Source organism: Fukomys damarensis, unplaced genomic scaffold, assembly GCF_012274545.1.
Source record: "Fukomys damarensis isolate Sample0158 unplaced genomic scaffold, DMR_v1.0_HiC HiC_scaffold_39, whole genome shotgun sequence".
Classification (NCBI taxonomy): domain Eukaryota; kingdom Metazoa; phylum Chordata; class Mammalia; order Rodentia; family Bathyergidae; genus Fukomys; species Fukomys damarensis.
The window spans coordinates 19,774,344-19,796,473 of NW_022900951.1; the positions used below are offsets into that span (position 1 = coordinate 19,774,344).

The 22,130-nt window shown below is 41.2% G+C and overlaps 1 protein-coding gene across 7 annotated transcripts in view; it reads right to left on the bottom strand.

The window, feature by feature from the left end:
* Positions 1 to 22,130, bottom strand: part of Apoo (apolipoprotein O) — a 107,317-nt gene that overhangs the window by 37,160 nt on the left and 48,027 nt on the right. For 4 of the 7 annotated variants that reach the window (XR_776931.3, XR_776930.3, XM_010607151.3 and 1 more), the window contains exons 5-7: positions 18,376 to 18,471; positions 12,468 to 12,559; positions 3,903 to 3,983 (exon numbers count right to left, since the gene is read on the bottom strand). Coding sequence is in view for 5 of the 7 variants with exons in the window: in XM_010607151.3 (XP_010605453.1) it covers positions 3,903 to 3,983; positions 12,468 to 12,559; positions 18,376 to 18,471 (269 nt within the window). In the remaining 2 variants the exon portion in view is untranslated. Of the gene's footprint in view, positions 1 to 3,139; positions 3,793 to 3,902; positions 3,984 to 12,467; positions 12,560 to 18,375; positions 18,472 to 22,130 lie in introns of those variants that run through there. The other 3 variants (XM_010607147.3, XM_033760451.1, XM_010607149.3) reach the window with 1 other exon arrangement.

Here is a 22,130-nt window from a genome sequence, read left to right on the forward strand (position 1 = left end):
GTGGTACTAAATTAAACCCAGGACCTTTGCACTCCAGCACTTTTTATTTTTTATTTTGAGGCAGGGTTTCACTAAGTTGGCTCCAGTGGGACTCACTCCTGCCTCAGCCTCCCACAGTGCTGGGATTAGAGGCGGACACCAGTAAGTCTGGCTTCAAGAACATCTGCAGTTCACATGGACTTTGACAAGGCAGAGGTGTAGCAGACAGAGAGGGAGAAATGCCTGCGAATCATGAGCTAATGAGACATCTTTACCCCACATCTCCAGAAAGACTGGCTGCAGATGTGAGCAGCTGTACCACTGTGCTGAGGTGTTCGAATTGCTGGAGTGCTTGCCTCTTTTGTTTTCTGACCACAGCCCTTTGCCAGGCCCAGGTGACCCACTCAGTCCTGGAGTGACAAGTCTGCAGATGTGAGGCCCTGGGGACACCTTTGCTTTGGTGGCCAGCAGCTTCAGTCACGCGTGCCCAGCACTCAGAGTTGAGCCTGATTTAGTCTCATTCCCCGTGTTTCTAGTGCTATGTAGGGTTTTCCTGGCATTTTATTTTCTTTCTCATATTAAATGTGGTGTGGACTTTTTAAGGAATTTTTTTAAACAGGAAGGAACTCTTCCAAAGAAAATGTTAGAAAAATGAAAATACAGTTGGGAGTGTTTATTCTTTAAAAGGGATTGTCGGGGAACACTTGATACAGAGAGAAATTCCCATTGAAGAGCCATTTTAAACAGGCTCAAAAGGCACCAATTCTTTTATAAATCATCAGTATAAAAATTTGCCTTAAGATTTCACTCGTAGAGCCAAGCATGGTGTCACAAGCCTGTAATCCCAGCTCTCGGGAGGCTGAGGCAGAAGGATCCTTGTGAGTTCAAGGCCAGCCTGGGCTACAAAGTTAATTTCAAGGCCAGCCTACATAGCAAGACCCCATCTCAAAATAAATTTTTTTTCTTTATTGGTACATTTTAGGTGTACAATACAGTTACATTCATCATTGGGATCTTGTACCTTTACATGATAGATCTTGGTTCTTATTTTTTCCTCACTCCCCTGGCCTCCCTTCACCCCCTTCACCCTTCCCTATTTACAAAGACTTTGTTTCCATTTTTTCCCCTTTCTCTTATTTTTTCTTTTCCCTTCTTACCTTTCCCCTACCCTTCCCACTTCTCCTACCCCTCCCCCCCACTGGTAGATGTATTTATGTACACAATGGGGAAAACATATTTTATTCTATAATGTGACTTTCAAATTCTGGTTCAAAATACTGGATTTTAATTTTGAGATAGTTCTCTTATGTGTTCTCTCTCTCTCTTTTGCTGGGTTCCAATTTACAATCCTCCTGCTTCAGCCTCCCACAGTGCTGAGATTGTAGTAGATAGGTAAGTTAACTGGGTATCTTGTAGGTAGTTAGACAGGGTCCCCCTCAAGGCGTCAGCACTCCAGGAGCCAACACAGTGAGGAGCCAACATGAAGAACATTGAGGGCCAATGATTAGCTCAGAGTTTCCGCCACCTGCCTTGCAAGTGCAAGGACCCAAGTTCAATCCCACACAACAAAAAAAAAGAATATTGTAGCACATTCACCGGTTAGCATTACAAAAAGAAGGGGCACTACCTCCCCTAGAGATAAATCACAGTGATTGATATTCTAAATGGGAAATTCCTTGTATGTGACTTGTTTTCCCATTTGATCCCCTTTTAATCAATATTACCTGGGTAGACTGTACTTGTAATCTTATTGGTTGGCCATGGTTTGTCCCACCTCATAATTTTCCATTGGGTCTTATAGTTTTGTCCCACCTTGAACCTGCCTCATCTTGTTGCTTTGCTCCATAAAAAACCCCTGGGAAATAGGATCACCAAAAACTCACATTCCAGGTCCCCCTTCTGTCTCTCTTAGAAGCTTTCTTTCTCTCAACAAATTTTCCTACTCTTAACCTCTGTTGTTCCTAGAATTCATTCTTTGACTTTAGAGAACATGAACTCACATTTTGGATACCTAATAGGTTTGGGAGTTACATCTCTTCCCCCTATAATCCTGTAATCACTGAGATTACAGGAGTGTATCACTACCCCGGTTCTTTTTCTTTTTGTGGTGCTTGTATTATAGATAGATAAGCTAGGTAGAAATATTATAGGCAGTCAGATAGGGTTAAGTCCTCAAGAAGGCCAGGACAAAGCTGAAACACACCACAGCTACACATCGGCTGAAAACCAGGCCTCAAGATGGAGACAAGATGACCAGACCCACATACTTCTTCAAAGAACTGGGCTTAGTGAAGTATGGATAGGCACTGATCGCGCTGGAAGTGGCCAGAGACCTCTGGACCCACCGCCTCCTGGGAGAACCCTTATTCTTCCCTCCATGCTTACTGTGTGACTTGCTTCCCAATGGGACCACCCTTACCTAAGTGACTACACTTGTAACCTTACTGGATGTTCACGGCTGTGGCTCACGTTGTACCCACGCGGGTTTCACCCTATAAGACTGCTCTGTAAAGTAGGGACCCCTCCTGCCCCTCAGGAGCGTTCCTATCGATAAATATCTTCCTACACTTAACCTCCATCGTTCCCAGGACTCATTCTTCGATTTCTAGAGAACAAGAACTTGGTGTATCATACAGTTAACAGGCTGGGAGATATATTTCATATTTTCCCACAACATTATAAGTACATGCTTTCCCGCTGAGCTAAATCCCCAACCCATAAATATAGAAGAAACTGAAAGTGCATGTGCAGCAATCTCTATGGCCAAGGTTACCCAAGCAGCAGTTCAACGTACTAATAAATGATGGAAGCTCATGGCCACCACTTTGAGCACCTCTTCTAATTGTAGAGACCAAAGGTAACTTGCATTAATCTCATGATGTCTCAATAAATTTAGTATGAAAATATTTATACAGGCTGGGGATTTAGCTCAGTGATACCATACCTGCCTTGCAAGCACAAGATCCTGAGTTTGATCCTGGGTACAAAAAATTTTATACAAGTTTTTCTTTTCCTGAAGTTTGTATACATTTTTGTGTTCCCTCCACCCCGACAATATATTTTGTTTGTTTTGTGTTTTTGAGACACGGTCATGCTATGCACTTCAGGCTGGCCTCAAACTTACTATGTAGCCCAGGCTGGCCTCTAACTTGCAGGGATCCTCCTGCCTTAGTCTCCTAAGTGCTGGGATTACAGGTGTGCACCACCATGCCAGGCTCCATTTTGTATGTTTAAATGAGTTATGTTCACTTGAAATTATTAGACTCAAAATGAACTTCCTTCAGCCTCTGCTGAAGAAGGGATGCTGACAGGAGAACCCTAACTGTGCTTTAGCTGGCTGTCTGTGAATACTTATTCCATATTTGCTCTTACTTAGCAGGAGCCCAGTGGCTGCTAGAAGAGGATGGAAGGTGACACATCCTTACATCTACATCCCCTCCTGCCTCTGCTACACCCCACCTCCTGGCACAGGGGGCGTGGCCTATGGCTGGGGCCTGGTCCCTAATGCCCTACAGTTCTGCCCTCCTCAGGGGCACAGACAGGTACAGTACTGCCACAGAAAGATAGAGCTTATGACAAGTGAAAGAGCAAGGGGGTTTTTGTTATGTCTTTTTTCCTGGGAACGTAGGTTAGAATCGTTCAGATTATTTGCAAAGTTTGAGCCAAATATAAACAGAACAGAGGAGAAATGGTGACTAGGTACAGTGGGATGTGTTTTACGGTCACCACACATTTGACCATGCTGAGAACAACCCAATGCTGAGGAGGGAGTGTTCTTCCAGGAGAGGGTACTAGGACATCTGAGCCGCACAACTAAAACAGAAAAAGCAAGTCAAGCATCAGGGCTATCGAGTGTTTCCCCAAACCCTAGAGAAGATGCATATTCAAGCCAAAAGGAGCATAATGAAAATGACGTTTCTTACCTTCTGAAAGTTCTCCTTCCACAAATCTTCTACAACTATGTATCCTCGTAAGCCCCAGTCATACAACTTCTCCCCACTGACCTTGAAACATAATAGAAAATATCTGTTGCTATTCTGTACATGAATGGTAAGGAAGAGAATTTTCCATTTTCTTTTTCCTGTTTACAAAATAACGACATTTAAGTACATGACTACTACAGAAAGTTTTGAGATATATAATTAAGACTGTGAATCGTGGTGGTGCAGCCTTATAATCCCAGCACTCAGGAGGCTGAGGCAGGAGGATTGCTATGAGTTTGAAGTCAGCCTAAATTTCGTAGTGAGTTGAAGGCAGCCTGAACTACAGAGAGAGACCCTGTCTTAAAACAAACAAAAATGTACTATAGATTACAGGCCTATATCCTTGGTTTTATCTTGGTTTTGGTGCTGGGGGATTTAACTCAGGATTCCTAATACAAATGAGGAAAATGCTCTGCACCGAAACCACCTTCCACCACAGGAGTATATGCCACTTTGGAAACTTAAGGGGAAAACATAAAAGACCATTTCTGATACAGGAAAATACAGAAAATCAGACACAGAAAGCAGACATCTGCCCATCCCACCTAGCACCCTGTCTGATATACTGTGGCCAAGCAACTAGCATCTGCTGAGTTGTAACACTGATAACTCATTTTAGGGGCTTAGGTGGAGAATAAGTGAATCCAAGGTAGATGCTCCCAGTTTTCTCTGCCCTCCCAATTAAAGTCTTGGAATCTCTATATGTTTTCAAGGTAACCTGATCTAGAATCACTCCTCCAACATACCCAGGGGCAGCCCTGTACTCAGGAAGCTCAAGACCTTTGTGTCCACCTTTGGCAAGCTGGCTGGAGTCACTGGAAACTTTTTTTTGGGGGGGGTACCAGGGATCAAACTCAGGACCTTGTGGCTTGCGAGGCAGGTGTGGCATCACTGAGCTACATCCCTGGCCCCAGAAACTTTTTTTTTTAAGTGTTGAGTTTTCCACAGAAAAGTGCTTCAGATTGTTAGTAACAATACTGAGCCTATGCTGGGAAGATCCACAAAGCCATGTTTCATACAGCAGGGCCAGGAGATACCTATCTAGAACTACAGCCCAATCCAGGAACCTGGCACCACTCTGTCCTGAGGAATTCAGGGAGCTCAGTTTCAAGCTCAGCTGGACAGCGTGCTGAGGGGCTGACTGGCAATTGCACTGCTGTCCCCTCCTGGGACTGAATAACCATGTGATCCAGCATTTCTGGCAACTGGGACCTCCACAAGCTCCACAAAACTCAAAACCTGCCTGCCTGACTCAGTTGGCCTGGGGTGAGTCTCAGGGATAGTGGGCCTACTGGCCTAAAGACCATGCTTGGAGAACTGCTGGGCCAGCTTTAGCCAGGTTGCCTGCCACTGTTGTTTCCCCACTTGCCAGGACACCATCAAGCTGAGGCTTAACACTGCAAAGCAACCAACTGTGAGTCCTGGGAAGGCACACCTCCAAGACCCCAGGAAAGAAACCAAGGCTGGCACTGATAGCAGCAGGGAGAAGGCATGGAGGCCAGAGGGCAGTCTGCATCTGCCACACCAATGAGGTCAGGTTGTGACCAGACAAGACCAAAGTGAGGGTGATACAGAATTAGCAGCTTTAGAATTATTAGCCTTGGGAGTTATCTAAGAACTTCTGGGAAGATGGAGAAGTGGTGAACAGGAGAGAAACAGTCTCTCCAAGATTTGGTGTCTAGACACTGGAATATGGTAATGTGAGAGAAATGGGTCCCCAGGACCTCGCAAGGATCTGAAGCAAGAATTGAAGCCCGCAGGGAGAGCAAAGAGAGACATTTCAATAAAGGGGAAGGAGGTGTCAAGTGGTGCTTTCTCCCTGTGCCCCAGCTGGCAGTGTGGGAGGGCTGGCTCAAAATACGGACACACAGTGACTACTAGCAACCCCAGGGTATCCATGGAGAAATGCACCAGTGGAATGGAGCAGTAGATGCAGTAGGCTGCAGTGGCTAGTGAATTATTTGGGTTCAGACACCCCCCAGGAGAGTGTGATTGGCTGGTAGCCATCTTGGAGAGGGGCCAACTGAGCTTGGAACTCAGGGAAGCTGCAGGGCTCCAGTGAGTGGCCCCAGTGTCAGGGTAAGGAGGAACGAAGTTCAAGTCAGCAGGAGGCAAAATAGCTGAGTTAAAGCTGGCAGGAAGCCGAGTTGAAGCTGGCAGCAGGCACACAGAATGTTACAGACAGAACAAATTGGGTTCCAGCTTTATAGCCAGAAACCAGTCTGCACTTCAGTGGAACTAAAGATGCAGGCTGGCTGGAATTATCTACTACCCTGCCTTAAATCTAGGGCTGGCTTGCTGGGATTAATCAACATGGATCTGGACTCTTGTCTGCCCACTTTGTCTATAGTGACAGCAGAATGTCCTAATTCTTCTAATCAGTTGTTCTCTGCTATGCCAAGATTGAGACTGCCTAAGTGTCATAAACAATACTATCAAGGCCAGTGCCAAAGAACCAGCGGCTAGGCCAAATAGGCAGCAACTTCTCATCACCAATAAATTGAAGAGGTAGGTTCTTGCAACAGGCTTAAAACCCAAAAGCCAGCTACACCGAAGACATCTCTGAGAAGTAGTAGTTCCCTAAGAGTTCTAAACACTAGCAATAAAGCTACTTGCCATAAGTAATTTACAAGCATCAACCCAAGAATTAAATTTAAAAAGAAAGAAAATGAGAAGGCACTTTAGCAAGATGCAACCCCAAACTTCTAGCTCACCAAAGGCAAACCCAAGGGGACAATGAGGAAGTACAATTTGAAAGCCACCCCCCTGGACTCTGAAGTAGTAACAGTAGATAAATGAGGCTCTAGAAAACATCACATCAGAAATAGTCTTCAGATAAGTACAGAGATGGTGACCATAATGAAAGACATGGTTAGTGACTTTAGAGCAGACAAAGATTTAAAAAAATAGAGGAGCTTAGAAAAATGATAGAAACTGTGAATGGCCAATATACAAAAGAAATGGAATACATGAAAACAGATTCAAACAGATATCCAGGAGATTAAAAATTTGATAGAAAGTAGAATGAGGCAATGTGAGGAAAGAATAGCAGATATAGAAGACAGGACTGAAATTAGTGATCATGAAAAGAAAGATTTCTAAAAAATAGCAAGGGGTTATGAAAAAAATCTATCTAACAGTGGCTAGATGATGCAAAGAAGAATAACCTAAGATTGGCATCAATAAAAAGCCAGGACATAGCCGGGCATGGTGGTGCATGCCTGTAATCCCAGCACTTGGGAGGCTGAGGCAGGAGGATCACTGTGAGTTCAAGACCAGCCTGGGCTACATAGTGAGTTCCAGGTCAATCTCAACTACATAGTGAGACTCTGTCTCAAACCACCCCCCACCAAAAAAGCCAGGACATCAAAAAAAAAGCACGAAAGACATAAAAACCCTCTTCACAGAACAAATGGCAGAAAAATGCCCCAAGCATGAAAAAGAATTTGACATACAAATAAGTGAGATATATAGAATTCCAATTAACCATGACTTTAAAAAAATCTACACCAAGGCATATAATAGTCAAGATTCCAGAAATTCAACACAAGAACAGAATATTAAAAGTTCTTAAAGAAACAAATCACCTATAAAAGAAGCACATCCAGGGCTGGGGATTTGGCTCAGTGGTTCCACTGCCTACCTAAAAGCACAGGGCCCAAGTTTGATCCCTGGTACCAAAAAAAAAAGGAAGCCCATCCAGAATCTCAGCAGACTCCTCAACACAAACCCTCAAGTCAAGGAGAACTTGAAGTGAAGTATTTCAAGCCCTAAAAGAAAATAACCTCCAACCCAGACTGATGTAAACTATCTTTCAAAATTGATGGAGAAATAAGATACTTCCATGAAAAATAACACCTGAAGAAATTCATGACCACCAAACCAGCACTCCAAAATGTTCTGAAGGACATTTTAGAAAGAGATAATGAAGACTACAACTCCATGAACCCCAAGAGAGGCAAGGCAAGTCAAGTGAAAATAACATGGGATGGATAAGTATATACATATCAATGTAAAGGGTCTCAAATCACCAATGAAAAGAAACAGACTGGCAGAATGGATCAAGCAAGATACAATAACATGCTGCATACAAGAAACACATTTAATTAAAAAAGAAATCCACAGACTGAAAATTAAAGGGTGGGATGCGGGAGACTGTAATGAGTAAATGCAAAGGAATTAAAATTATCTGATATATATTATCAGATTGTGGTGCAATAAAATTAGAAATCAATGGCAAAAGAAACCACAAAAACTTCATAAACACATGGAAATTAAATAACCCTCCCAAACAACCAATGGGTCACAGATGAAATTAAAGAAGAAATTAGATAAGTTTCTAAACTTAAACGAAAAGTCAGGCAAGGAGGCCCATAGCTGTAACCCCAGCATTCAGCCAGGAGAATCGCTATGAATTTGAGGCCAGCCTAGGCTACATAGTAGCCATAGGCTACAAGGACAGCTTCAACTACATAGCCACACCTTGTCTCATAAAACCAAAAAAACAAAACAAAAAACAATTAAACAATAAAGCCAATACCACATACCAGAACTTATGGGATGTAATGAAAGCAGATCTACAAGAGAAATTTATAGCACTGAGTTCCCATATCAAAAAAACAGAGTGAACTCAAATAAACAATATAATGTTGAACCTTAAGCTTCAGGAAAAAGAAGAGTAAGTCAAGCCCAAAGCTTGTACAAAGGGGGAAATTATAAAATCAGAGCAGAAATTAATATAACAGAGACTAACAAAACAATACAAATAATCAAAGAATTGGTTCTTTCAAAGACTAAATAAAATTGACAAACCTTTAGCCAACTTTATGAAAAAGGAAAGACTCAAATTCATATAATTAGGAACAAAAAGAGTGAAATTACAATGAATCCTGCAGAAATTCATAAGGTCATCAATAGCAACCTCAAGAATCTGTTTTCTAATAAGATGGAAAACACAGAAGAAATGGACAGATTCCTACATACATATGAATTACCAAAGCAAAAATCAAGAAGTATTAAAACTAAATAAACCAGTATAAATCAACAAAATTGAAGATGTAATTAAAAATCAGCCAATAAAGAAAAGTCCAGGCCCTGACAGATTCACTGCTGAATTCTATGAGATACTCAGAGAAGACCAAATACTGCTACATCTCAAACTCTTTAATGATGAAAAGGAAGCAGTACTCCCAAATTCCTTTCTGGAATCAAGCATTACCCTGACACCAAAACATGAAAAGGATCCCACCAAAGAAAACAGAACTACAGGCCAATCTCCCTAATAAACATAGATGCAAAAATCCTCAATAAGATACTAGCAAACAGAATGCAGGAAATCATCAAGAAGATACTCTATGACCAGGTGGGATTCATCTCAAGGACTCAGGGATGGTTCAACATATGCAAATCAATAAATGTAATATACTATATTAAGAGAACCAAAGACAAACACCATATGGTCATCTCAATAGATACAGAAAAAGTGTATGACAAAGCCTAACACCCATTCATGATAAAAAGCCGACAGAAAACTGGAATAGATGGTCTTTATCTCAATCTGATAAAAGCCACCTATGAAAAATCAGCAGCCAAAATCATACCAAATGGTCAAAAACTGAACACTTTCACTCTTAAAATCAGGAACAAGACAAGGATGTCCACTGTCACCACTCTTATTCAATATAGTTCTGGAAACATTAGCCAGAGCAATTAGACAAGAGAAAGAAATAAAAGGAATAAAGATAGGAAAGGAAGAAGTTAAATTATCATTATTTGTGGATGACATAATACTCTACATAGAAGACCCCAAAAACTCTACCAAAAGTCTTCTAGATTTAATAACCAAATTAAGTTGAGCAGCTGATACAAAGTCAACACTCAAAAATCAATAGCGGGCCAGGGATTTAGCTCACTGGCACTGCATCTGCTTTGCAAGCACAAGGTTGAGTTTGATCCTCAGTACCTAAATAAATAAATAAATAAATAGCATTCCTGTGCACAAATAACAAACTCACTGAGAGAGAAATTAGGAAACAAACCTTTCACAATAATATCCAAAAAAATGAAATACCTAGGAAAGAACCTAAAGAAGGAAGTAAAAGACCTTTACATTAAAAAGTACAGTACTCTGATAAAGGAGATTGAAGAGGAAAATGGAAGGATATCCCTTGTTCTTGGGTATTATGAAACAATATAGTGAAAATGGCCATACTTTCAAAATTGTTATACAGACAATATAATCTTGATTAAAATACAAATAGCACATTTCATAGAATTAGAGTAAACAATCCTAAAATTCATTTGGAAGCAGAAGAGACCTAGAATAGCAAATGCAATTCTGGGCAACACAGGCAAGGCAGGGGGCATCAAAATCCCTGACTTGAAATTATACTACAGACCTACTGTGATAAAAATAGCATGGTATTGGAAAAAAAAAACCCAAGGATCAATGGAATTGATTAGAAGATGCAGAAACAACTTCGAACATACTCAGCCATCTTATCTTTGACAACGGAGTCAAACACCTTGACTGGTAGAAAGAGCCTCTTTAATAAATGGTGCTGGAAAAACTGGCTTTCCACATGCTGAAAATTAAAACTAGACCCATATCTTTCACCATGCACTAAACTAAAATTGAAATGGATCAAAGATCTAAATATTAAAACAGAACACTAAATGTGCTGTAAGATACAATAGGTAGAACTCTTAAAACCATTGGTGTAGACAAAGGCTTTAAGAACAAAACCCTAATCACACAGGAAATATCACAAAGAATCAAGAACAAACATCTCATCTTTAAACTGCTTTTGCACAACGAAAGAAACTACTAACAGAGTGAAGGGACGACCCAGAGAGTAAGAAAATTTTTTTTGCCAGCTGTTCCTCTGACAAAGGACTAATATCTAGAATATATAGAGAACTCAAAAAATCAGACTCCCAAATTTAAAGACCCAATCCAAAAATGGGCATCTGAAATGAACAGACAATTCTCAGATGAAGAAGTAGAAATGGGAAGTAAATATATGAAAAAATGTTCAACATCACTGGTCATTTGAGAGATGCAAATGAAAAAAATGCCGAGATTCCATCTCACTGCAGAGGAATGGTTTTTATCAAGAAATCAACTGATAACAAATGCTGGCAGGGCTGTAGAGGCAAGGGAACCCTTCTCCACTGTTGGGAGTGTAGATTGGGGCACCACTATGGAAATCAGTGTGTCAATTCCTCACAAAACTACAACCAAAGGTTCCATTTGATCCAGCTATTCCACTTCTTGGTACCTTCCTGAAAGAATTAAAAGCATCATACCACTGTGATACATGCACACCCATGTTTATAGCAACACAGTTTGGAACAGCTAAATCTTGGAAACAGCTCAAATGTCCATCAAACTATGAATGGATAAAAATGTGTTTTTTTTTAATATAACGGACTACAACTCTGCCATGAAGGATAAGCTTGAGACATTTCTAGCTAAATGAACCCTGAGACCAAACTCTTAAGTGAAAGAAATTGGACACATATGTGTAAATAGCACATTGTTTCTCTCATGTGAGAAATCAAAAGTGTAAGTGTATACAGATATTGGGGTAAATGAAAGTATAAATGTATGCAGACCAAAATGTATGCAGATATTGGGGAATGGAAAGAAATGTTCAAATGGGAAGGGGAACTAGGCAGGAGCAAGGGAGAAAGGAAGGAAGGGACAAGAAAAAAAAGAAACTAGAAGTAAAAAATATGGAAACAAAGTTTTTGTAAATAAGGAGGGGAAGAGGGGTTGAAGGGTGAAGAGGGGAAAGGGAAAAAAAAGAAGCAAGATATATCATGTACATGTACAAATTCCCTACAATGAATGTGATCATTATGTATATCTAAACTGTACCAATAAAAAAAATATAAAAGAGGTAGAAGGAAGAGGACCAAGAGGGAGGAGAGAAGGAGCAGAGGGGAGGGTAATTAAAAAGAATTAATAGGTGCTATTAATGCATGCTATGTACATGTACTCACTCCCCACGATGCATGTAATCATTATGTGCCACAACATGTACTGATAAAAGTAAAAATTTCTAAAAAATCATCACTCTTTTGACTTTAATGTAAGTATGCAAAAATGGCATTTAAAATTTTCTCAGATTAATATTCAAATTAGCAGGTGCATGCCTGTAATCCCAGTACTCAGAAGGCTTAGGCACTGAGTTTGAGGCCAGCCTGGGCTACGTTGTGAGTTCAGGGTCAGCATGAACTGCACAGTGAGATCCTGTCTCAAAAAAACAATCAAATTAGCATGAATGCTCTCTGAACACTTCCATCACAGGAATAAAGGCCAATATTAATGTACACAGTAAAGAAAAACATTTAGATTTGCTGTGGTTCACCTATACACGCAAACAAATTTTGGTCTGCTTTATAAAAATTGCAAAATAAAATAAAATGAGGCCGCAAAGCTATATATCCCACATTAGTAAGCATGATGGAAATCCTAGCTTCTTAGTAGGTCTCACTCACCTGGACGAATGTGATAGCTTGTTGTGGATAATAGATGGAGGCTGCTAATCCCATGAAACCAGGCAGATACACCAACTTCTTTATTTTTGAACCTAATAAATAAAAGATGATTTTACATCCTCACCATCACAACGGACCTTTTTTATATTCAATAGTAAAACACCACTTTTCACAGCCCTAATGAGATAAAATTCATATAACTCACCCATATAAAGTATAAAATCCAATAGCTTTTAGTATATTCACAGAGTTGTGTCACCGTCACTACAACCAATTATCCTAAAAATGAAACCTGCACCCTTGAGCTGGGAATGCAACTCAGTGATAAGAGCATGTACTCAGCATGCATGAGGCCCTGGCTTCCATCCCAAGCATGGACAAAAGGAAAGGAAAGGGAAAGGGAAAGGAAAAAAAAACAAAGCAAAGCAAAGCAAAGCAAAGATGCCTCCTCCATTCGCCAGGCCCCCAGCCCTACTCAAGTAGAAATCCACTTTCTATGCACTTGCCTACTTTGGACGCTTCATATAAATGGAATCACGAAACCTGTGATCTTTTCTGACTGCCTTCCTTCACTCAGCAAATGTTTCCAAAAGAACCATCCTTTCTAAGGAAGTAGGGGGAAAAAGAATGTTTTGAAAAGAAGCAAACTGGTAATTTGATTTCCCAGTTTTTTTTCTATAACAGCAAATGGGCTTCTTATTTAAACCAAACACAATTGTTCCTTTGTCTCCTTCCTGGGAAGTCATCAATGAAAATAAAATACCAATTAATGAACCCACAATGAAGAAAAAAAAAAGTGTAGAGGGGCCACTGGCAGATAAGTGTCAGCCAGGGTTGGACAAGGTCCTGGGTTCAACCCTCAGCACTGCAATAAGAAAAGAAAAAACTATGTCAACCAATTTTCAGGAAATGGAGAATTCGTGGAAAGAAGAGGCCAAGCAACCTTGAAGTGTTGGAGAAAAGCTGCAGGCCAGGAGGGAGCCGATCTGTCGCAGGCAGAGGTGGCTCGTAATGTGGGGAGTGGAGATGGCAACCAGGGGTCAAGACAAGGGGACAATTGCATGACCTGAACATGGACCAGCTGACACACTCCTTCTCCCATGCCACTCCAAGGCCAGAAAGCTATGCCAGGCCAAAATTTTAAAAGGGGGCTAGATATCACTAAAGAAATGCCCTGGATTTTCTGATGAGAATCAAGAGCATTCTGTATGTGCATGGGTGCATGACTTTGAGAATAAAGCCCTTCTCGTGTTCCCCACCTAAGATCAACTCCTGGACAGTCACCCTGACCTGGAACCTCCCTGTCAGCGAGCTGGCTCCACAGAGTACATCCTAGCATTTCAACTACCTCACTCTGAAAAATGACCTGACAGTGAGGATCCTGGGCACTGAAGGGAAGCCTGCAACATAAAAGAGAAAGACCAAGACAAGCAAGAAAACATGAACTTCGAAAAACAACTAAACCTGTTATTAAGTAGCACCAAGCAAATCAAGAAGCTACTGCATTAAAAGAAAAAAATTCTATGAAAAAAGGATATTCAGAGAATAACAAAGAGCTTATGAAAATGACCAAAGTAAAAAAAAAAATCCAAAAGGAATAAATAAAATAAGAAAATATGAGACATTTAGGGTCATTTTAAAACTTTACTGCTAATTAATAGGAGTTCAGGAAGGAAAAATGAAGAGAGCAAATTTTCAAATACCAGATGGATACAATCCCTCATATGAAGGCTACAAGCCAGCAAAGTACACAAGCAAGGAGCGAAAACATCTAAATCTCATCACAGCACCATGGAAACTCAAAAGATTAAAGATTACGACCCTCACAGCTTCAAGGAAGTTAAAAAAAATCATTTCAGAAGCAACAAGTATGCAGAATGGCTATTGAACCTCTGCTCCGTGACACTGGATGCCAGAGGGCACAGCTTTCCATGTTTGGACGGAAAACAAATTCTCTACTTGAGCTATTGCAGGCAAGAGGAAGACACACGAAACTCTTAGAGAGCCTGTCTCCAACACAAACTGCTCTGAAGGCCTAATAACACGCAGAGGAGGGAACCGAGGAGCAGACGACAGGAGGCCAAGAGAGGGGCACCGACCAGACAGATCAGGAGCCAAGTCCCAAGACAACAACAGATGTGCCGAAGTCTTAGGCCAGCTGCAAGAGGATGGAGCTATGGGGGAGAAGAGAATGGATGCTGAGTTTGCGGAAACCTGAGAATGAGGTGAAAACAACTGGTAGGGGCAGAAACAGGAGGATGCAGATGGACTCAAGCTAGAAACACGCTCTGCTGCGAGGCATGGTGCTCTGGACCAGGGACCATATGGGTGCTAGTGCAATGTATGTAGTAATCACATCTGACAATGTAAGTGCTGTGATTGGAGTTAAATTATTATTATTATTATTATTATTATTATTATTATGTGGTATTAGGGACTGAACATAGGGCCTCCACACTGAACTACACTCCCTGCCCTTTTTTTATTTTTGACAGAAGATCTCACTAAATTGCTTAAGCTGGGCTTGAACTCGTGATCTTCCTGCCTCAGCCTCCCAGAGTGCTGGCATTACAGGCATGCAACACCTCATCTGGCTAAATTTTATTTTTATTTAAAATGACATTTTTGTGGTGCTAAAGATCCACCCTAGGGCCTTGCATGGTACACAAGCCCTCTACCCCGAGCTATATGCCTGGGCCATGGTAAATAAATCCCCAAAGATGAAACCGGAGCTCTTGAGAAGACAATTGGTATCAACCAAGGCCACTAATATTTCTCTCACGGTCCTATCACCTGTATTGAAAGGCACTATTCTCCTAGAAGAGAAAAGCCTGTTCCCCACGGCCTGCCCTGTCCCCTGGAAGCTCTGAGACCTGGGCACTTTCCAGCCCTCTAGGACAAGCTGACAGCTCTGGGGCCTCCGGCACAAAGAAGGCGGTGGTGACAAGAGCCATGTTGCTGGCAGCCTCCTGTCACATCACCAGCACAGTCAGTCAGGCCATCCTCATTAGCACGTGGCAGATGCAATTGACAAGTGCTACCAAGAGGGACCTTCGGCCGTCCTGCTGCTCCCTGGAAGGACCTCAAAGCCTTTGGAGCCCATCAGCAGACCTACCACCCCACTTGCTGGCTCCGGAAACCCTCCAATATGACTCACCTCAGAGCCCCTGGGAAAAGACTTGCCGTCACCTGCACGTGCCTAGGAGTGTTTGTGGCTAGCCGGGCAGGTGGCGCATGCCTGTAATCCCAGAAGGATGACAAATCTGAACCCAGCCTAGGTAACAACGTGACTTAGTAAAACCTTGCCTCTAAATATAAAAAATGCTGGGAATGTAGACTGACAGCTCAGGCCCTGGGTTCAATCCCCAGTACCGCCCTCCCCCGAAAAGCGGGGAGGGAGGGTGGCTATGAGAAAATGTTGGTTCATAAATTGACTACTAAAACTGAATGAGAAATTTAATTCTCAGGATTCTACACAAGATAGGAGGACACAGGGACTATGAGGTGAGTTCATTACACAGGTGAGCTGGGAGGGGCACAGGGCAAGGTTCGCCCTCTACATTCCACATTATTTTTTTGTTTTTATTTTTTAGACAGACTTTTATTATGTAGCTCAGGCTGGCCTAGAACTCATAGCAATCCTCCTGCCTCAGCCTCCCAAGTGCTGGGATTATAGGTGTGCACCACCATGCCCAGCTTGCCCTCCACATCCTAAAATAACACTTGATGCATCACAATCCTCCTCTCAGCCTCCCAAGTGCTGGGATTATAGGTGTGCACCACCATGCCCAGCTTGCCCTCCACATCCTAAAATAACACTTGATGCATCAGGTGGGAGGAATTCTAAAGAAATATAGGTATCAAACTATGTTTTTTTAATCAAGATCAGATTACAGGGTTCTTTATAGGAATTTCTCTATTAGGAATTTTTGTAACATCTGATTTTTATACCATGAATGTTTATTTAATATTTAGTGAAACTTCGGAGTAGAAAGGAACCCTTCTCCATTGTTGGTGGGAGTGCAGACTGGTGCAACCATTATGGAAATCAATATGGAGATACCTCAAAGAGCTGGGACTAGAGGTTCCATTTGACCCAGCCATCCCTCTGCTGGGTATCTTTCCAAAAGAATTAAAAGAATCATACCACAGTGATACATGCACACCAATGTTTATAGCGGCACAGTCTGTAATAGCTAAAACTTGGAAACAGCCCATTTGCCCATCAGGTGGAGACTGAATAAAGAAGATGTGGTTTTTCTATAAAATGGAATACTACTCAGCCATAAAGAATGAGAAATTAGATTCATTCATAGGAAAATGAATACATATTGAGGATATACTCCTAAGTGAAATAAATAAGTCACACATGTGTAAATACCGAATAGTTTCTCTGGTGTGAAAAACTATAATAGTACATAAGATCCTAATGATATAACTGACAATGTGAAATAGGAAGAAAAGGGCTAAAGGTGTAGGGAAAGGGGGAAGAGTAAGGGAAAGGTAATAAGGAAAAAGAAAAAAATATAAGAAAATGAAAAAATGGAAATGAAGTGTTTGTAAATGGGGAGGGGAGGAGGGAGTGAAGGGAGGGCAGGGATAAGGGGAAAAAATGAGAACCAAGACCTGTCATATAAAGATACAAGATCCCAATGATGAAGGTAACAGTACTGTATACCTAAAATGTACCAATAAACTCAATGAGAGAGAAAAAAGAAACTTCAAATACCTATAGTTCATAAAAAATTAATGTCATCACAGTGAAGTCTTTTTATTTCTTTCCCATAAATGCAATCGATAAGTAGAGTCTAATAGTGTGTGAGAGTGTGTGTGTGGGGTGCTGGGGCTCAAACTCAAGGCCTCATGTTGCTAGGCAAGAACTCTACCACCGGGCTACGCTCCCAAGCCTCTAATAATACATTTATTACTTTTTTGGTAACAAATTCACTCATTATTTTTGTTTGTTGAGATGGGGTCTTGCTATGTAGCCTAGGTTGGCCTCAAACTCAAGATCCTCCTACCTCAGTCTCCCAAGCACTGGAGGCACCACCAACCTAACTTTATTAGCTTTAAAGTCTAAGCATTTCAAAAGTTTTTTTTTTTTTTTTTTATTCTTTCTGGCCAGCGATTGAACTCAGGACCTTTCATTTGCAAGTCACGCACGGTTCCACTGAGCTAAGTCCCCAGCCCGTTTCAAAAGTTTTAACACTACCATTGAACTATGCTATCACACATCAAAAAGTTAATAAATTTTGTATTAAATCACTATTTACCATTTACCATAACTCACAGCTTGAAATATTTAGAAACAGTTTATTTCTCAAGTATAAAAGACTTTGAATAAAAGTTCACTCTTTCTGTATCAAAGAGCAATGAGGTTTTAAACAAGTAAATGTACTTTTTAGGGATGACTAATTTCTATTTTTTTAACACAGTATACAATTTCTACATATGCATAGAGACAAATCTAATGGAGTAAACAACCATACTAATTATGTATTAAGAAGACCATATCCAGGAAGCAATACATTATTGTGAAAACTGTTAAATGAGAGTAAAGAACCAAACAGACACCCAATCTCTCCCATATGCACTGACTATTAAAAAGAACCTATAAATGGGAAGAAAGGAGCTAAAGGTGTAGGGAAGGTGGGATGGGTAGGGGAAGGGTAATAAGGGAAAAGAAAAAAATGTGAGATAATGAAAAGATGGAAATAAAGTGTTTGTAGATGGGGAGGGGAGGAGGGGTGAAGGGAGGGCAGGGACAAGGGGAAAAAATGAGAACCAAGACTTGTCATGTAGAGGTACAAGATCCCAATAATGAATGTAACTGTACTGTATCCCTAAAATGTACCAATAAACTCAATTAAAGCTGAAAAAAAAAAAGAACCTATAAAACCACACACACCTCTAGTGAAAACAAGTCCAACAAGGCCAGCAAAACCAATAACACCAAGTCTTGGGAAAAAACCAGGCGGAGCATTCTGGAGATATTCATAGCTGTCTGCAAGATAATCAGATGAGGAAATTGGATGAGTCCCATAAACAATTCATTAAAAACAAAACAAAAGTATATACTATATAATATCAAATACTTTTCAAGCTATGTGTTCTTTACTTTCTGCTAATATGTTCTTTTCAACACATTCTCTCAGTAACCAAATACATTATCCTTAGAAAAATAAGCATCCTCTGTCATTTGAACTCATTCTTTGAATACAAGATCAATACATTTGGCTAAAGAAGGAAACCTGTAGTACAAGTTTATGTTGGAAATAGATATTGTCAATAGTGTAGACTAAAAATAGGCACTGTGGTGCACAGCGATAATCCCAGCACTTGGGAGGCTGAGGCAGGAGGATCACTGTGAGTTCAAGGTCAGCCTCAACTACAGTGAGATCCTGTCTCAAAAATCAATCAATAACGTGAGTATATTCACCACGCCTCAGCATGCCTCATGATCCTATTCTCATGATCCCTCCCTTCCCCTCTCTTCCCCTCCTCTTTCCTCCCTTCCTCTTCACTGAACCAATCTCACCAAATAAGAGCCAGCTGGAGCTCTACCGTCTCAGTAAAGCTCTTTCTAAACTCATCAGCTAGACCTGTCCTCCTCCCCTAAAGTTCCATCTGCACCATTACTTGGTATCTAACTCTAGGGCACCTGGTAGTTAATTATTCAGCGTGTGTGTCTATATTTAGTATTGGGGATCAAACCCAGGTGTGCTCTACCACTGGGCCCAAGCCCCAGCCTTTTAATTTTTTGAGACAGGGTCTCACTAAGTTGCCCAGCTAGGATTTGAACTTGCGGTCCTCGTGCATCAGCCTCCCAAAGTGCTGGGATTGCAGATGTGTACTGTAACTGCCTCAGGTGTGTGTTCATATCTCCCCATGGAGAACATGAGCACCTTAATGATGGGATGCCAAGACTTACATTGATCTTCCCAAACCCACATCCTCCCTCTAAGCCTGACCACACTAGACCTGCTATGTGCAGTGCCACTCAGAGTCACACACCCACAATGTGGTGGTAATGTCTCTCTGATTCAGCTCAGCTCAGAAACCCTTCCCAACTGCTGCCATCTCCCCAGTCTCTATTCAGTTTCTTCTGTACCTTTAGTAGTGGTCTGTGATTGTTTCTGTATTTGCACTAGTGTTTTTTTCTTTTTTTTTTTTTGATACAGGATCTTGCTGGCCTTCAACTCACTGCATAGACCAGGATGGCCTCAAACTCACAGTGATTCTCCTGCCTCAGCCTGCTGAGTGCTGAAATTACAGGCATGCAGCCTTACACCTGGCTTAGCATTTTTGTTTTTGAGACAGAGTCTCATTGTTTAGCTCACTCTGGCCTTGAACTCATTATGTAGCCCAGCCTGGTCCTGAACTTGGAGCAATCCTCCTGCCTCAGCCTTCCAAGTGCTGAGATTACACATGTGTGCCACTATGCCTGGCTCATCTGACCTACTACTGAATAATTCATTACATGTATCTCAATGGTTATGATCATTGTTAGCCAATCTTGATCTTCAATGTGTGACATGATGACGACTTAATTTATGCATGCTGAACTGAACTGAAGTAATAAACTGGACTATTCAGTAATCTTCTCCTCCAGGTAATACCCCAGATGTCTCCATTTTTTACTCCTGGTTTTTCTGGGCGGAAATGTGGTGATCATTTTACATACTACTCTAGGGTTAGCGTTTTGTTTGCACTAATTCCCATCTGGTCTTTTACTTCTTTTGCCTTTAACCTAGTTTCTATTTTCCATCCTCTTGTCTGGGTCATCTGAGGCAATTGTCAACTTCTCTTTATTTCTGCCTAACTGTAAGCATAGCATTGTGCAATTCTAGGCAGGCAGGCAGAGTGGTGGGAGATCAGGAGTTTGCAGATGGCTATGATGAATGGAGCCAATATAGTCATCACAAAACAAAGAAAGAGGTGCTGTTTTCAGACTGAACTGGATGCTGAAGCCCAGCTTCCACCTGGGTGCCTGAGTACTGACTGATGGGAACAATCTCATTCCCTTGGTGTTATGGCTTGTGTCTAGATGTCCCCTCAAAGCCTCATGCGATCATAGGAGGGGCTTTTCAGAGGTGGCTGGATCTAGGGTGTGTGATGCTGGGCTTCAGGGTGTGTGATTACTAAATTAGTCCACTGATTGGTTTGGAATGGTTTTGGGTATGGATAATGGGAAGGCCCACCTTGGGTTTGGGTGGTTCTACCCAAAAGGCAGGTAGCTTGGAAAGGATAAAAGAGAGAGGCAGTCTGCTGCTGCTGCTGCTTCCTTGCTACTTGCTGCCCTCCTGCCTTCTGCCTGCCATGAACTGTTTCTCTTCTGCGAGGCCCTTCTACCATACCACCTTGCCTTTGAGCCAGCTGACTATGGACTGAAACCTCTTCAAACTGTGAGACAAAATAAACCTTTCTTCCTTTAACTTTGGGTGTTGGGTATTTTGTCTCAGCAAGGAGAAAAGTAACTAAGACACTTGGTGACAATAATACATCTCAGCATAGAAGGCTTCTGCTTGCACCTGCAGTAACTCTGGATCCAGGATAAGAACAAGCCAATACTGCCAACACCACCTATGGCTGTGATCAATGGGAAATGACAGGTGACAATGGAGACCTCCACAGTCACATATTTTGTTCCATCATGAAAATGAACCCTTGTAAAAACAAGATTTCCACTCGTCACCATGTCCAATAAGAGGAATGAAGTGTGATTGGCATCTCTATTAGCTTACTAGTTAATAGACCTGACTAAAATTAGTCCAAATAGTAAACTGTCAACTCAGTTTATGAGGGCATGTGATAAGTGGCCCAAAACAATCAAGGACAATAAAAACCATGTGAGCCAGGTATAGTGCCACACACCTGTAATCCCAACTACTTGGGAAGCTGAGGTAGGAAGGTTACAAACTCAAGGCTAGCCTGGACAACTTGGTGAAACCCTCCCTCCAAATAAAAATATTGTATAAGAAAAGGTTGCTCCCTGGGCCCAATTCCCAGTACTATCAAAAAAAAAAAAGAAAAAAGAAAAACAAAAGAAAAGTGGAAACACTACTAATTGTGCAATAGAACTTTTCCCAGACACATTGGATCAGTTCCTTTCCGCCCCTAAATTTCTATAGCAGTGATGGTGAACCTTTTAGAAACAAGTACCCAAACTACAACCCAAAACCCACTTATTTATTGCAAAGTGATGACATTACAATTAAACCTGAACACTGAGGTTTTGGTTTAGAAAGAACAACTCATACATTAACATATATTGTCTTAAAAGAAAAACACAATAGCCTGCCTTGCAAGCACAAGAACCCAAGTTCGATCCCCAGTATCAAAAAAAAAAAAAAAAAAAAAAAAAAAAGAAAAAAAAAGAAAAGAAAAACATAACGTGTGTCATAGGTTCAACACTACTGTTCTATAGTATATAATATGGCAGTGAAAATGAGCTATTCTGAAAATCTATTGATAAGTTAGTGTGATGTACTACAATAAACTTGGAAATTGATTTTTTTAAAAACTCCAGTGTATCCTGCATGAATTACACAGTAAGGCCCTATCTCAAAAAAAAAAAAAAATCCAATGTACCTGTGCTTGCTCACCTAATACATTTAGAGGATGCTAGTCCACTGAAATCTGATGAAAACAAGAGTTCTTCTT